At 44.8% G+C, this 16,530-nt stretch overlaps 1 protein-coding gene across 12 annotated transcripts in view; it reads left to right on the top strand.

The window, feature by feature from the left end:
* The window catches only part of ZNF618 (zinc finger protein 618), a 165,189-nt gene that overhangs the window by 130,022 nt on the left and 18,637 nt on the right, over positions 1 to 16,530 (top strand). For 4 of the 12 annotated variants that reach the window (XM_053921462.1, XM_053921456.1, XM_053921458.1 and 1 more), the window contains exons 9-10: positions 5,817 to 5,876; positions 6,420 to 6,509. In XM_053921462.1, coding sequence (XP_053777437.1) covers positions 5,817 to 5,876; positions 6,420 to 6,509 — 150 coding nt within the window. Of the gene's footprint in view, positions 1 to 5,816; positions 5,877 to 6,419; positions 6,510 to 16,250; positions 16,491 to 16,530 lie in introns of all 12 variants that reach the window. The other 8 variants (XM_053921431.1, XM_053921432.1, XM_053921430.1 and 5 more) reach the window with 3 other exon arrangements.

Below are 16,530 nucleotides of genomic sequence, written 5' to 3'. Positions count from 1 at the left end.
TCGATTTTTTTTTTGAGATTTTATTTATTTGTTAGAGAGGGGGAGCGAGGGAGAAAGTGAGGGAGAGAAACATACATCAACTGTGTAGTTGCCTCTTGCACGCCCCCTACTGGCAACCTGGCCCACAACCCAGGCCTGTACCCTAGACTGGGAATCAGACCCACGACGACTCTTTGGTACGCAGGCTGGTGCTCAGTCCACTGAGCCACACCAGCCAGGGAAAGGCAAATCCATTCCACGTTCAGGTTTTAGAGAGCCTTGAATGCTGGACAAAGTTATCTAGACTTAATCCTGACTAGACAGAGCTGAGCCTGGGAAGAGCGTACTAAATGGGGAAGGGACATAATCTGATCTGCATCTTAGGAAGACCATTTGGGGCTGGGGGGTGGGTGGTGAGCATCTCACAAATGGTCTCATCTGGTCCAGTCCTTCAGAAATGTACATTCTTGCTTACCCCTCTCTGTACATCCTGTGTCTCTCTACCCTGTGAAAGACCTTTATTGACTCTGCATGATCCCAGTAAAGATTAAGGCAGCTTGCGAAAATATACACACATATAGAACGAAAGGATGTGGAAATCTGACGGAAGAGAAATCGAGGGAGCCCACCAGGGAAGCCCGTGCACCTCAGGATGGAGCTTGGTCCCAGGCCCTTGGAAGGCACTGGCTGGGCCCCTGTTTGCTTTTTTTTTTTTTTTTCCAATTTTTGTTGTCTGTGCTGTTACAGTTGCCCCTTCTTTCCCCACTTCTCTCCCTTTGCACACCTCCACCCAGCCCGATCCCCTCAGGCAGTCCCCACCCATTGCCCATGTCCTTGGGTCATGCATATATGTTCTTTTTCTCTCCCTTCCCCTTCTTTCATCCAGTTCCCCCCATCCCTGCTCCCCTCCGACAGCTGTCAGTCTGTTCTATGTATCTATGCCTCTTATTCATATTTCCTCATAGGGGATGGTTCTCTGCTTGCTTTTTACTCTTAAAGCACTCAGGAAACCGCAGATGTGATAATATCTGTAAAGTGATTAGCACACTGCTTGTGATATGCATAGTAAACATTCAGTAAACAGTAACATTGAAATTATCTCGAAGATAAAGAAAATGATGAAATCCTCAACACGAAAACTGCCAGAAGGTAGACTGTGAGAACACCCTGATGTGCATCAGACCTGTTCCGTGGCGGACAGTCAGACAGTCGTAGACAGACCCAGGACAGGGAGCCTCCGCATAGCGCTGCCTGTCCATTTCTTACCTGGTGTTGTAATCATGGACATCAGCTTCGGGTCCAGCAGGCTCGGGTTTGAATGCCGGCGTCACCAGTTCACTAGCTGCTTATACTCTGAGTCTCCTCTGACTGATCTGCAAGTTGGGGGCAAGAACGTCCATCTGTTCTGCAGGATGAATGCGTGACGTGTCCAGCCAGCACCTGGCCCACGTTCAGGGCGTCACAAATGAGCAGCGCTGCCAAGAGGTAGAGGAGGAGAGCTTTAGAGCCATCCCAGACACAAGTCCCAGCTCACACCTAATCCCTGCGTGACATCCTGCAAGTTCTGTAATCTCTCTAATCCACCATTTCCTTAATTCAGAAACGGGGTGATGACAATAAAACACTTCTCAGGATTGTCATGGAGATGAGCTGAGATTATGTTTATAAAGGAATTAATCCGAGAAGCTTACATGGAAGCATTAAATAAGTGGTGCCTATTAATTACCCAGAAAGGTGCAGAACAAGATGAAACTTGTTCTGTGTATCAGTAGCTAAGCCTTACAGAAAACCCATGCTAGGACCAGGGAGGAATTATCACTGATGACGTGGAGTAGGGAAGTGTGTTGAGAAAATTAAGCTTGACGCGTGGAAGTGAGGCTGCTAGAACGGTGTGAGGCTGTCCCTTATTACCACCCAGGAGCTGCCTTGTGAGATAAGAATGCTGCTGCTTCCTGGGTTTCTGCCACTTTTTTAAGTAGGCCAATGCCACAGAACTATGAAAATGATGTGTAGAGTAGGAGGAGCCGGTAGAGGGACTGTACACTGTGACAGGACTACTTGCCACAAGTAGCAATTGTAGGTGGGGGAAGAGGGAAACAGCCTGGTCGCGGTGCATGCTGGGAAGTATGCCTTCCACGTTCACATCAGCTGAACAAATGAGAGAGTTAGGGACTTGAGGAGGAAGCCCAAGGCGTGAAGGAGCAGAGGAGTCCTGCCAGAAGGAGCTGGTCTAAGGGGTCCTCTGTGGCAGCTTGCTCTCCAGCTGCAGATCTGAGAATTACTACCACGATGGTCTACCGTGATAATGGGAGGATTCAGAGCAGTTCGTTCATGTCTGCTGAAACAGAGTAAGTCTGCATTCGTGTATAGGTCACTTGATTTTTACATGTGGATCAGGAAGACTCACTTGCAAAATAAATTAAAAAACAAGCCATGGGAACTATGAAATTCCACATAACGAGACAGAGAGAATTTAGGAGAGTTGGGGGAAGAGCATACCTCTGAAAACGGTCTACCACAAAATCTAGAAGAAAATTCAGTCTGACGGCCACAGTTGATTCTATGGCCTGTCTTAGGCCACTTGGGCTGACGTATCAATGGGTGGCTTAACAGCAATTTGTTTTCTCACAGTTCTGGGGGCTGGTAGTCCAAGATCAGGGTGCCAGCTATGGTTGGGTTCTGTTGAGATCACTTTTTGGCCAAACACCATCACATTGGGAGGTAGGGCATCAACATCTGAATTTATGGGGGGCATGATTCAGCCCACAGCATGAACCCTGTGAAAAAGGAGCCCGAGTTGTGTGGTGAAAAAGCAACAGGATGAGATGAAAAGGCAGAGGGAGGCATGAGCTGAGAGAGGATTGCAGAGAAGCTGAAAAGACAAGAACAGAACTGAGACTTCCATTATAGGGAGTGAAGAGCAGAGCCGATCTATAGAAATGGAATTGACGATGCGAAGGGCAGATTTGAATGGAGGAGAGGATAAGAAGAAATCATGATAAATGTGGAGAATGGGGAAGCAGTTCCTGGTAATTGCTGATGCTGTACCAGGGGAACAAAAGCAGTACTTCATAGATATAATAGAAGAAAAATTTGCTCAGCTGAAGGAAGATCTATGTATGCAGATTTAAGGGCTCATCATGGATCAGGTAGAGCGAATGTAAAGAGACCCATAACTAAAGACATCTTAGTGACTTTTCAAAACTATAAATATAAAGAAAGGAATTATGTGGCCATTTAGAAATAAAAAAGCCAGTTACATACAAAAGAATCCACAATGGACATGCCTCAGTCTTCTTTGCAATACGAAATGGCAAAGGTGATGAAATAGTTTTTTGTTTTGGGGTTTTTTTTTTGTAATGAAAATAGTTTTGAAGGGAAAAGGTTGTAATCTAAGAATTTTATGTCTAGACAAATTGTGATTTAGGTGTAAAGGAAAAAAGCCAGAACTCAAAACATACTGTATCTCCTGTGTACTCATCTTCAAGAAATTATTTGAAGTTATACTCCAGGGAACTGAGTGGTAGAGCACTCTTAAGGGCTCAATTACGAAGAAATAATTCGCAGTACAAGAGCACTTGTGGTGAATACCAAAGCCAGGTAAACTAGAAGTAAATTTAAAATATTGCAGATCTGATTGTCAAATTGAGTGCAAAAGGCAAAGCTTATTCTAAAATGTTAAAAGTGAGTTTTAAAAATGCAAGAAGGGAGAAACGTTGAGGGATACAGGAAAGGTTGGTTAAAGCAGCCCTCTTCATCGCGTGGTCCCCAGAGCAGCAGCCTCCAAGTCCCCTGGAAGCTTACTCACGACAGGAATTCCCCGGGCTCCCACCAGCCTGCGGAGTCAGAGCCTCTGGGCTGGGGCCCAGCAACCTGTGTTGTAGCCATCTCTCTGGGTGATTCTTATACATGCTGGAGTTTGAGAAGCACTCAGTTAAACTCCCGTTCTCACTGGTAAGAGATGTGAGCATATCATTTCCTGCTTGATTACAGCATTTGGAAAAACATACATACTGTCCAAAACAGTGTATTGGAGAATAATGAAAAGGCAAAGAAAAGAGTTTATACATCAAACGAGTGAAACTTCAAGGAAACAAACCAGAAGGGTGGAGCCTAAGGGAAAAAATCATAAAACAAGTGAAACCAAATCAATTACAGCAAGAAAAGGAAATGGCATGCTCTTCTGTATTAGAAGACTAAGATTCTCAGGTTAACTTAAAATGATCCAATTATTATTGGCTTATTGGAGACATACCTAGTTAATTCATTATCTTTTCTCTTTCTGAGGAAACGCATTGGTGTTTCCTTAACTAAATTGAATTCCCTGTTAGAATTTTCTCAGCACTGTGCATGTCTCCTTTAAGAGCACCCAGCATGGTGGCAGCTTTAAATTTGTACGATTATTTCATGTTTTCTGTCTCCTTTTCCAGACTGTAAGCGCTGTGACGGCAGGAACCACAACTCTTTTTGCTCAACACTTTGTGCCGGCATTTAGCACAGTACCGTTTAACGAACGAAAGGACAGGGACATCCGGGGAAATGTCTTTAAGCACAGGCAAACAAGTAGAAAGGAGGACCTGACAAAGTAATTACCAAGAATTAATAACATTCATGCCAGGCGCACTAATAGAACTGTATAATTAAATATTAGAGCAGTGGTTCTTAAACTTCCCCGTGCATCAGAATTTTCCAAGGGGTCTATTAAAACACAGGTTGCTGGAGCCCATCCCTGGAGTTTTTCTTTCAGTGTGTCTCGGTCAAGTCCTAAGAATTTGCATTTGTAACAGGTTCCCAGGTGATGGTGATGCTGCTGGCCCGGGGACCTCACTGTGAGTGAGAAGCACTGTGCCAGGGTCGTTCACAGTGAAGATTGGGATCTCCTGAGTAGACAAATAAGATTCAAAGTTTCTATATTGGGTGAGAAAAATCATAAACAGAATTAAGAAGCCAATTTGACCAAAAGTACTTGTAACTAATGTGCAAAATGTCGGTATCCTAACCTACAGAGTTCTTAGCGATTTAGAAAAGGTAAGTATGTCTATAGAAACATTGTGGTAAACTCAGAAAAGTCATGAACGAAAACTGTAACTAGACATGAGGAAGAGTCGATTTCCGTAGGACTCAAAGAGGTGGAAAATCAAACCAGCAGCGCGTTATGTTTTCCCCTTTCAGGCACAGTTTAGGGAGATAATAATACTTAACGCTCGCTACAGTGTATGGAAACAGTCATTTTCACATCTTTCTGACTAAGACAAAAACTGGCCCAACCTTTTGACAGGTAGTTGGTGCTGTGGTTATCAAAAGCCTTAAAAATGCACGGCCCTTAATGTATCCCATGGAAATAATGTGCAAAGATTGTGCACACTAATCTTTATCTTGCAGTGATGTGCAAAACTAATGAGTAAATGTGCAAAAACTTCTACAAGGATGTGGCTCGCAGCATTTTTTTTATATATAAGGGAAATGTTTTTGAATCTAAACGTCCCCTGGTGTAGGAGACTAGCACAGCAGATTCTGAAGTCCACTGGGAACCACGCAGCCGATGAATGCAGTAGAGATCGAAGGTTATTGATTGAGCAAGATGTCCACAAAGTATTGTCGATTGAATGCACCAGGTTACAAAGAGGATATAGATCAGGGCTGCCGATTCAAGGCCCGCAGGAGCCAGACAGGTGATGTCAGTATAATGGGAGAGAGGGGTGGGGTCTGGGGTAGGTTGCAGGGTACATGTGTACCCAAGGGGTAGCTGCTGCTCTTTGTTCGGGGATTGTAGATGATTGAAATTTTTCTTATTTTTTAAATTTTGTATTTATCCGTATTTTATAATTTTCCCCCAGTGAACAATATTACATCAGAAATTTTTAAGAAGAAAGAAGTTAGGCAGACCCAAAAGAGAGGTAAAAATAAAGGCTGGTGGGACCTGAGAGGAAGAAGTGACCTCTTCTGCTGGGGGGTGGGGGGTGCTTGGGGGCACGGGAAGGTCCTGGAGATGAGGGGACCCAAGTGTGGCCGTTGCAGAGGGCAGGGCAAAGGGGCTGATAGACAGGTTAGCACTGGAGGTCAGCTTGGGTCAATGCACATTTCCTGAGCACCGGGGCTTGGGGGTGGAGCGATGAAAGAGAACAGTGTGTGCCAGGTACTGTTCTAAGCACTTGACATATAAATTTAATCCTCACAGCAATCCTATAAGGTGGTCCTATTATTATCCCCGTCTTACAGATAGGAAAACTGAGGCACAGAGAGGTTAAGAGATTTGCGCAAGGTCACACAGCTCCAAATGGCAGAGCTCGGAATTGAACTCAAGTAGTAGTTGACTTAAGTGGGCTCCCAATTAGTTTGTTGTCCCAGAATGAGAAGGAGTTTGCGGGGAGGGAGCACACTGCTGCTTCTGGATGGGAGCTGGGCACCTGGGCCCACACTTTGTTTTCCTTCTTGGACAGAAACCGGCAATTACACCTGTGAATTCTGTGGAAAGCAGTACAAGTACTACACGCCCTACCAGGAGCACGTGGCCTTACACGCCCCCATCAGTGAGTACCTTTTGTTGTTGGGGGAAGGGGGCGGGCCTGCCACAGGCCCGGGCTCTGGAGTGTTGCTAGGGGAGGGTGAAAGTAAAGGTGAGCTTGGTTTGGGCTGGTCTCTCATATCCAGTTGTGACCTCGGGGCTGGGGGCGGGGGGAAGTTCACCTTAACTCCAGCAGCTAGAATAGGTGGGAAAGCCCCACCCTGAAGGCAGTGAAGACTGAGTCTTCCCTCAGTGGACTCAGAGGGTGGCCACCACTCACCCAGGTCCTTCAGTAGTCCTGTCCCCACATCTTCTAAGCACCTCTGAATCACGCTCCTGAATCCTCACCCCCAAAGCCAGCATCACAGGATGCAGCCTCAGTCTGAACCCATGCAGAGCCTAAACCAGGCGAGGGATGGCCAACTGGACAGGCAAGCTCCCTCTTTGCCCTTAGTGGTGGAAAGGGTAAGAAGCTAGGAGTGCTAAATCAGGGCTCAGAGCTCTGGGTGTTAATCCCAATGAGGTCACGGGCTTGCATGTGACCTTGGGCAGGACCCCAGTCTCTCCCTCCTCTCCTGACCCAGAAGGGAAAAGGTTCTAAGGACCCTTCCCACAGGGACACAGTGGCCTTCCATCCTCCTGATGCTGCTGATTTCTCAGCTCCACTTCTGGATGTTGGAGCAGGCTCCATCCTTCAACCCCAAGCATACGATGAGCTAGGAGGCCCTCAGTCCTCAACCAAAGTCCCGACAGGGGTGGGGCTTAACCCCCTTGGCAGAGCAGATGTTTAGGAGCAGATGTGGGGGTATGCCTGCTTTTGTTTCTCCGGGTGGAGCTGCGTGGACCACACTCCACACTCTCTGGATGGGGAGGCTTGGGTCCAGAGACAGGAAGGGGTTATGCAAGGTCAGCAGGGGGTTAAGATGCCTACAGTCTGGGAGGCCCAGGACCCTTTGGAAGCCCTGAAAATAATACAGGCACGTGGCACCCCCCCCTCCCCCTGCCAGGGGCATTCAGGTGGGCAGGAAGATGTCCAGAACTTAGAGGACAATGCAGGCAGCTTCCCCAGGAAGTCCCCCCTGCTGGGCAGAGCAGCAGAGGCTGGAGGTCTCCCATGGATGAGAGCTTGGTCTGAAGTCCGTAACTGAGTTAGGCTTCTTGTCCTATTCAACCTCTGACTGGTGAGTTACCTTCTGGGTTTCCCATCTGTGGAAGTTCTTGAGGTCTTTCCAGCCCAGGGGTCTGGATTCTGGGCATCTCCAAACCCTCTAGTGTGGCCAAACTAGAGGACCCATCCTGCCACTGAGGCTGGGGGTGTATGGGTCATCCATTTCCCACCACATGTTCTGGTGGGGAGGTAGTGGGGAGAGGACACAGGGTCTGCTTGGTGGGCTTGACGCACTAATGGAGCTGCTGCCAAGTCATCAGGGCTGTGGCGGGGCTTGAGTTCCATGGCCTGGACCCTCTGAGGATTCCTCTCTCCATGGGCTAGGACTGGCAGCCGTGAGTGGGCAACTGTCCAGCTGCCTGGAGAGGATGCTCCCCAGAATGCACTTCAGTGTTAGTTGCAAGGCCAGCCTGCACCCATGGTTTCAGTCTTTGGAGGGTGCCTTCAGTGCTGCGGCTGCTCTTCTCCCAAACTTCTGAAACAAGTTGAGTACAGTCATGGAGTCAATAAGAGGGGGAGCTTGGCTTTGAACCTTCGCAGGCAAGTTCCAGGGCCATTCTCTTAACCATGAAGCTGTCCAGCGTCACGTCAGATGGGGCAGCACGGGGACTACATTGCATGCACCCTGATTTCTCCCTTAACGTCTAGGTGCTTTTCTCCTGAAGGGCTGTCCACTGTTTCTCTGTTCCTCATTTTCTTTTTCTCTCTGTCACGGACTCTCGTTCTATGTCTTTCTGCATCCGTCTGTTGAATAAATCTTTCTTCTCTATTACTCACTGAAGTCTGAGGGCTCTAGGATCAGCTATGTTTAAATTACATGAGAGATTTAGGCCAGATCCAAAAAAGGACTGGTTCTCCAAGGCTAACCAGTGGCCCCTCCAGTGGCCTTTGGATCCAGAGATTTGTACGTCCGTGGGTTCTGGGTGGAATTAGGAGCTAGATTTGACAGCTTCCAGTGGTACCCAGGGCCAGGCCTCGAGAGCCCCGGTCTGGCGAGAATGTCCAGAGGGACCTAGGCTGCCTGCAGCAGCTCTTACCGATGGAGTCATAGTACGTACTCCTTTACGTCTGGCTGCTTTCACCAGCAAAATGTTGAGATTCATGCATGTTGTCATAGGTATCAGTTATTCATTTTGACTACCAAGCCATTGTGTGAAAAAATAGCGATTTGGCCATTTGCTCGTTAATTTGAGTTGTTTCCAGTTTTAAGCTGTTGTGAATAAAACCGCTATGAAAACACTTGTACAGGCTTTTTGTGGACATACATGTTCATTTCTCTGGGATAAGTACCAGGGAGTAGGATTGCTGGGCCACAGAGGGGAGTATCTCACCCTCCCACCAGTCACGGATGCCATGTTCCTGCCAGCATTCAGTGGCAGTGGGCTCTTTATAGTTCTAGTTATTCTGGGGGGGGGGGTGTCTCATGCTCCTTTGTGCTCATTTTTCCTGATGACTAATGATATTGAACACTTCCATTTGTTTATCGGTCATTTGTTTATTTTGCTTTGGAAACTATTCACATCTTTTGCCCATTTTTTGGTTGGGTGGTTTGTCTTTTTGTTATTAAGTTGTAGAAGTTCTTTATATATTCTAGATCCAGGTCCTTTATCAGATACGTATATTGTAAGTATTTTCTTCCAGTCTTCCGCATGCCCGTTGATTTTCATAGTGTCTTTTTTGATGAACAGTCTTTCGTGTTGATGGCATCTAATGTATTATTTGTTCCCTATGGTTGGTGCTTTGTGGGTCTTACCTAGGATATTCTTGCCTGCCTCAAGGTGGTGAAGATATTCTCCTTTATTATCTTTTAGAAGCTTTATAAATTCAGCTTTTGCATTTAGGTCTGTGATCCACTTCAAGTTATGAGTTGATGAGAGGTACGAGTTGAGATCCATTTTATTCCATACGGATATCTAGTTGTTCCAACATCATTTGTTGAAAAGATCGCCTTTTCCTCATGTTGCATTGGGACCTTTCTTCAAAATGAATTGAATATGTGAGTGAGTGAGTTTACTTCTGTCCCGCCGATTTCTTTGTCTGTGGTCTCATTTGCTGGACTTTGATAGCAAGTCTTAGCTCAGGCACTCTCAGGGTTTCCGTGCTGGCCTTTTTAAAGAGTGTTTGTCTATTCTAGGAACTTAGTTTTTCCTTGTAATATTATTCTTCCTACCATTAGTCTACAAAGTGTCTTACTGGGATTTTGTTTAAGATTACACTGAATCAGTAGACCAGTTTGGGAAGAACAGACATGATAATATTGTTTTCCAGTCCATGAATATGGTATATCTAAGTATTTATGTCTTTTTATTTCCATCAGCAGTAGTTGCTACTTTCCAGCACAGAGCTCTTGCGCATATTTCATTATATTACCTCTAAGCATTTCATGGTTTTTAACATTACTGTGACTTTTTATTTTCCAACCATTGTACATGTAAACATAATTGTTGAATATTGAATTTGTAACCCACAACTTTGCTACATTCACTTATTAGTTCTAATAGTTTTTTTTTTTTTGTAGATTCTTAGGATTTTCCTTGTACATACTGATGCCATCTACCAATAAGACAGCTTCATTTCTTCCCAACCTATGTTCTTACTACTTTTTCTTCCTACCTATACTGATGAGCATCCCCCAGCACAGTGTTGCATAGATGAAACGAGTGGGTATCTCTGCCTCGTTCCCGAGATAGGGGCAGGTCTTCATCATTCAGCACTGTGTTAGCTGAAGTGGGTTTTCACGGACGCCCTTTACCAGTTGAGGAAGTTACCTTCTGTGCCCAGTTTACTGAAAGTTTTTACTGCGGACTGGTGTTACATGTTTTTTCCTACATCCGTTGCGTGCTTGTATGATTCTTATCTTTTATTCTGATAATGTGAGTTACATGGATTTATTTTTGTTTCCTTAATAAGTCACTGTGCCTATACTTATTAAAACACATTGACACTAAGTCAGACTGAAGAAGGTTACACTGCCGGGATATTTCTTTTTTGTCAGAAAAAAATGGCTTCTTTCTTTGAAGCTTTTTCTTGAGCAGGTATCTAAATTACTTTAAGACCTAGGGTAGTTTATAGAGTTAATTTGCTTTCCAGAACATGTTTTCTGATTACTTTATTTGAAATTTCCGAGAATTTTACCTGGATTTTAATATCACTCCCAAAGCAGACCCCTGAGGAACCGGAGAACTGGGATTAGCAGAGGGCTTCATACTCAACCAGTGGTTTGTTAATGATGGTCATAAACAAAAAAAAATAAAAATTTCCGGTGAAGTCCTTCAAACACTTTTATTGAGGTGTATTGTTATGTAATAAAGTGCCTGTGTCTAAAGTGTACAGTTTGATACACGTGCACCCACAAAACCATCGTTACAATCAAGAGTATGGACACACCTGTCACTCCCAAAAGTTGCCCTGTGCCCTTTTCTGAGTCCCTGCTCTCCCCCTCCCCTTCCACAGGCAGGCGCTGATCTGCTTCCTATCACTGCAGATTCCTTTGCATTTTCTAGAATATCGCATATATGGACTCTTACAGTATGCGCTCTTTTATTGGTGTGTGGGGGTGGGTGTCTGGCTTCTTTCACTCACCACAGTTGTTTTAAGATTCATCCGTGTTTGCATGTATCAGTCCTTCATCCCTATTCGCTGATAGGTAGTGTTACTCCGGTATCCACATGTTGTAAGTTCTCACTTCAAGTTGTCAATAGGTTCTGAAATTTTAAGTGAAACAGTGTAAAACAAAACCAGTTTTACCATAGGCTAATTGATGCAACAGGAGTTAAGTTCCTGCATCTCATCAGTGTTAGAATGAAATAACATTGAATGAAATTATATTATTTGAGGACCTACTGTATAGATAGCACAATGTCCTGTATTCACTTATGGATGGACATTTGGGTTGTTCCAGTTTGGAGCTAATACAAGCACAGCTGCTGTGAACACTGCAGTGTATGACTTTACGTGGACAAATGCTTTCCTTTCTCTTGGGTAAATAGCTGGGAGTGGAATGGTTGGATCATAGGGGAGGTGGGTTTAACTTTCAAGAAGTAGCCAAATTGTTTTCAAAGCAATTATGCCATTTTACATTCCAGCCCACCTGCACTTTTCTTTGCATGTAATGTCCTTGTCTAACTTGGCTATCGGGGTAATGCTGGCCGTATAGAAGGAGTTGGAAAGAGAATTCCCTGAGTGGAGTGTCAGCTGGGTTCCAGTGATTGATAACACTATTCAAATCTCTTCACCTCTTCAGGCTTTAAAAAAAAAAGGCTTGTTCTGTCACAGGCTGAGAGAGGAGAGGCAAAATCTATAACTTTAATTGTGGATGTGCTGTTTCTCCCTTTAGTTCTGCCAGGTTCTGATCCGTGTATTTTGCAGCTTTTATTGTTAGGTGCACACACTTGGGATCATCATGTCTTGATGAATTGATCTTTCTAAAATTGTGCAATGCCCTGTTTATAGCGGGTGATACCCATTGTCTGAAATCTGCATTATCTGATGTCAATGTAGCCACTGCAGCTTTCCTAGCATCAGCGTTTGCATGGTATACCTCTTTCCATTCTTGTCCTTTAACCTATATGTGTTTTTATACTTGAAGTGCATCCACATAGCTGATTCCTACTCCTTTATCCTAAAAAGGCAATCCCTGCCTTTTAAAGATTCATTTTTTAAATTAATTAATTAATTAATTAATTTACTTATTTTAGTTTTTTAGAGAAAGGGGAAGGGAGGGAGAGCAAGAAGGAGGGAAACATTGATGGGTTGCCTCTTGTACACCCCCAACCGGGGACCTGGTCCACAACCCAGGCATGTGCCCTGACCCGGAGTCACACCTGCGACCTTTCAGTGTGCCAGACGATGCCCCACCCATGGAGCCACACCAGCCAGGGCAGTCCCTGCCTCTTAAATGAAGTGTTTAATCCATTGACGTTTAATATATTTTGGGATATGGTTGGATCTAAGTTTACTACCTTGTTGTATTTCTGTTTGCTTCATTTCTTCTCACTGTTCATTTTTTTGGTCTTGCCTTCTTTAATGTTAATCAAAAGTTTAAAATTTTTCCTCTATTAGCTTTATATCTATACCTCTCCTTTAGTGGTTGCTCTGTGGTATACGATATGTATCTTTGGCGTATTACAATCTGCCACGAATTTCTGTAACGTATCACACATAATATGAGAACCTTATGTCAGTGTCCTTCCACTTCCTACCCTCCTGTCCTTTCTGCTGTTCTTACATCAGACCAGTGAGTCTTCTATCACGCGTATGGATCACACAGACTCACCCATAAAAGTCTAAGTTGTAAACCCAGCAGTTACTCTTTTTTGCTTTAAACAGTCAATTATTTGTTACAGAAATTAAGAAATGAGAAAATGCTTTTTATATTTACTCACATACTTGCTATTTTCTGTACTTTTCTTTGTATAAACCTTAATTTCCTCCATTATCATTTTCCTTTATTCCCTGAAGAACTTTCTGTAACATTTCTTACCTTGTAGGTCTGTTGGTGAAAGACATTCTTAACTGAAGATGTTATTATTTTACCTTTTGAAGGATATCTTCTCTGGATATGAAATTCTGGGTTGAGAATTTTTTCTAGCACCTTACAAATGCCATTCGTTTATATTCTCTATATTGTGTCTCATGAGAAGTCAAAGATCTTTCTGATTGTCGTTCTATACTGACTATATCTTTTTTCTCTGGATTATTTTAAATATTTTTCTGTACTACTGGTTTTAGTAATTTGACTATGGGTGTACAGTTTTCTTTGGGTTTATCTTGCATGGGGTTCCTTGAGCTTCTTGGATCAGTGGGTGTATATTTTTCATCAAGGAAAATTTTCAGTCAGTGTTTCTATAAATACTTTTCTTCTCCAATTTCTCTTTCATCTCCTGTTGAGACTTTACTTACACGTAAGTTAGATGGTTGGATGATGCTGAAGACCAGCTAATGCTCTGTCCAGTGTTTCAGCCTTGTTTTCACTCTGTGATTCACTTTGGATTATTTCAAGCACCCTGTCCGCGAGTTTACTGATCTATTCTTCTGCAGTGTCTTAATTTTTTCATTGGAAATATCCATCAAGTGAATTCTTCATTTCCGCTGTCACATTTTTCATTTCTACAATTTCCACCTGGTTCCTTTTTACATCATTTCTTTCTTCATTATGTTCATGTTATCCTTTAAATCTTTGAGTGTATTTATAATAGCTTCTGTAAGGTCCTTATCTGCAAATTCCATTATCCCTGTCATCATTTCCTACGTTCTGTTGACTCTTTGTTTCCTCTTGAGTATTATTCATGTTTTCCTGCTTCACTGGATGAATATTTGTATTTATTCTGTGCTGCACATTGTGGATACAGTGTTGTCGAGTGTCTGAGTTTTGTTATCTTTCTTTGAAAAATGTTGGATTTTGTTCTGCAGGCAGTTAATATAGATTTCCTTGATATTTCAAAGGCTTGTTTTTAAGTTGTGTTGGTGCAGGTCTGGAGTACAGTAGCCCCTTCTGATGCACAGTTTAACTTTCCAGTTTTAGTTACCCACAGTCAACAATGGTGTGAAAATATTAAATGACACCCTGACTGGTATGACTCAGTGGACTGAGCGCTGGGCTGTGGACCAAAAGGTCACCAGTTCAATTCCCAGCCAGGGCATGCAAGAGGCAACCAATTGATGTTTCTCTTTCACATTGATGTTTCTCTGTCTTTCTCCCTCCATTCCTCTCTCTCTAAAAAATAAATAAATAAAAATCATTTTAAAAAGTAAATATCAAATGGAAGATTCTAGAAATAAGTTATTAGTACGTTTGAAGTTGTGCAGGGTTCCGAGGAGTGTGATGGAACCCCATGCCGTCCTCCCCCGTCCTTCCCAGAGTGTGGACCCCTCTTTGGTCCAGCTTGTCCGTGCCGTGTGACTGCCCAGCCCTTAGCAGCCCTCTTGGCCCTCGGATCGACCGTCACACTGTCACAGGGCTTGTGTTCCAAATCAGCCTTGTTTTAACAATGCCCCGCTTGCATTCACATAGACTTTATTATAGTGTATTGTGACAGCTGCTCTATTTTATTATTCTTGTTGATCTCTTAGTGTGCCTAATTTAAACATTAAAATTTATCACAAATATGTACGCGTAGCAAAAAACATAGTATATCTAAGATTCAGTGCTGTCCACTGGGGGTCCTGGAATGTGTCCCCTGTGGATAAGGGGGGCTGCTGCAATCTTTATGCTAGGGTTAAAATAATCCTCCTAAGGCATGGCCCTTCTGGGTCTCAGCTGAATGCCCGGGTTATTCAGCCGCGCCTTCTCCCTGGCAGGTAGGAACTCACACACCCTCTGACCTTGTGCAGCCTCTGAATTCTGACTGAGCTCACAGCACCCCGGTAGCTGTTGGCAGCCAGGCTTTGCAGAAGCTCTCTGCACACATCAGCTTGGCATTCAGCCAAAGACTTCAGGGGGAGCCTCTGCACGTTTCTGGAGGGTTTTTTTGTTGGTGGTGGGGGTTTTTTGTTTTGGGTTGTTTTTTTTTTGTCTGATTCCCTCTTCTTTGTTGTTCTGCCCTGCAACTTCTGGCCATCTTAGAAGCCCTGACCTCTGATCACCGCCTCCTCAGTTCAGGGCGATCACAGAGCTTCCTTTGCGCTTCACCTCTGGGCCGTGGCCCGCCACGTCTCTCCAGGCAGAGAGCAGGAGTGGTCATGGAGGTCGCGGGAGGTCTGCTTTTATGATTCATAGTCCTGCACCTCCTTCTGTTCAGGGTCTGAAAACTGTTGTTTCATGTATTTTGTCCAGCTTCACAGTTGAATTTGGAGGCGAGCTAGTCCTACACCAGTTGCTCCATCATGGCCAGAAGTGTAAGGTCTCCACTTCGCTTCCTAAGACTCAAACCCACGAGGAGGGTTTCCCAAACTCTCTTGCATCTCGTCTGCCATTCATTTCCACCAGCCTTTGAGTAAGCTGTTCCCCTGTGCCGCAAATTCACTGTACCCCTCCCCCCAGTAAAGGTCTCAGGGAAACCCTCCCACCCCGGCGTCTCTTCTCCCTCTTGGTGGCATGGTTACTTTTTTGTGGATCCTTATATTGTCTGAATTTTTGCTTCAGATAAACTTTGAACTTTACAGAAAGGAGGGACCACTATGTTCTCTTATTTTTAAATATCTCATGTGTAAATATCTCATTTTTTTCCTACAAGAGCAGTCAGCAGGTCTGTCTGAAACTTTCTTTCTTTCTTGGTGAAAACCCAGATGGGAATTCCAGTCTGATAACATTCCCTGTGAGAAGGCCAACAGATAGTGCAAACTATTGAGTGAAATGAGTCAAGAGCCTGGGAAATCCATCCTGGCTCAACCCCACACTGCTGTGTGCCCCTGGAGGAGTGCCTGTACCCCTCTGAGCCTCTGCACCCCTGTCTGCCTTACACCTTTGGGGCCAATGGGAGGAAAATGTGCGGAATGGGCTTCCCTCGAGGAGAAGCTGGGAAAGGTCCTAGGCTCCCGTACTACTTCTGTGAACCGAGGAGAGGTTTCAGCCCTCGAGCAGGGGGGTCTGTGGCATGAGAGGCCGCTTCCTCGGCCAGCTCCCAGGGCTCTTGGGGACTGAGAGCGTGACCCTCTCAGGTACCGCCCCCGGGTGGGAGCCACCGGACGATCCAGACACGGGCTCTGAGTGTTCACATCCGGAGGTCTCCCCGACTCCACGCTTCGTGGCCGCGAAGACCCAGACGAACCAGTCGGGGAAAAAAGCTTCGGCCTCCGTGGTCCGATGCTCCACCCTCTTACACCGCACCCCTCCAGCCACCCAAACCCAGACGTTCCGCACTCCGAATTCGGGATCTCCAGCAAGCAAGGCAACTGCAGGTACCGATGGCCTGTGTTACCCCACAGTTCCTCTGCTCCC

Source organism: Desmodus rotundus, chromosome 1, assembly GCF_022682495.2.
Source record: "Desmodus rotundus isolate HL8 chromosome 1, HLdesRot8A.1, whole genome shotgun sequence".
NCBI classification, from domain to species: domain Eukaryota; kingdom Metazoa; phylum Chordata; class Mammalia; order Chiroptera; family Phyllostomidae; genus Desmodus; species Desmodus rotundus.
This window is presented reverse-complemented; position numbering and strand designations above follow the sequence as displayed.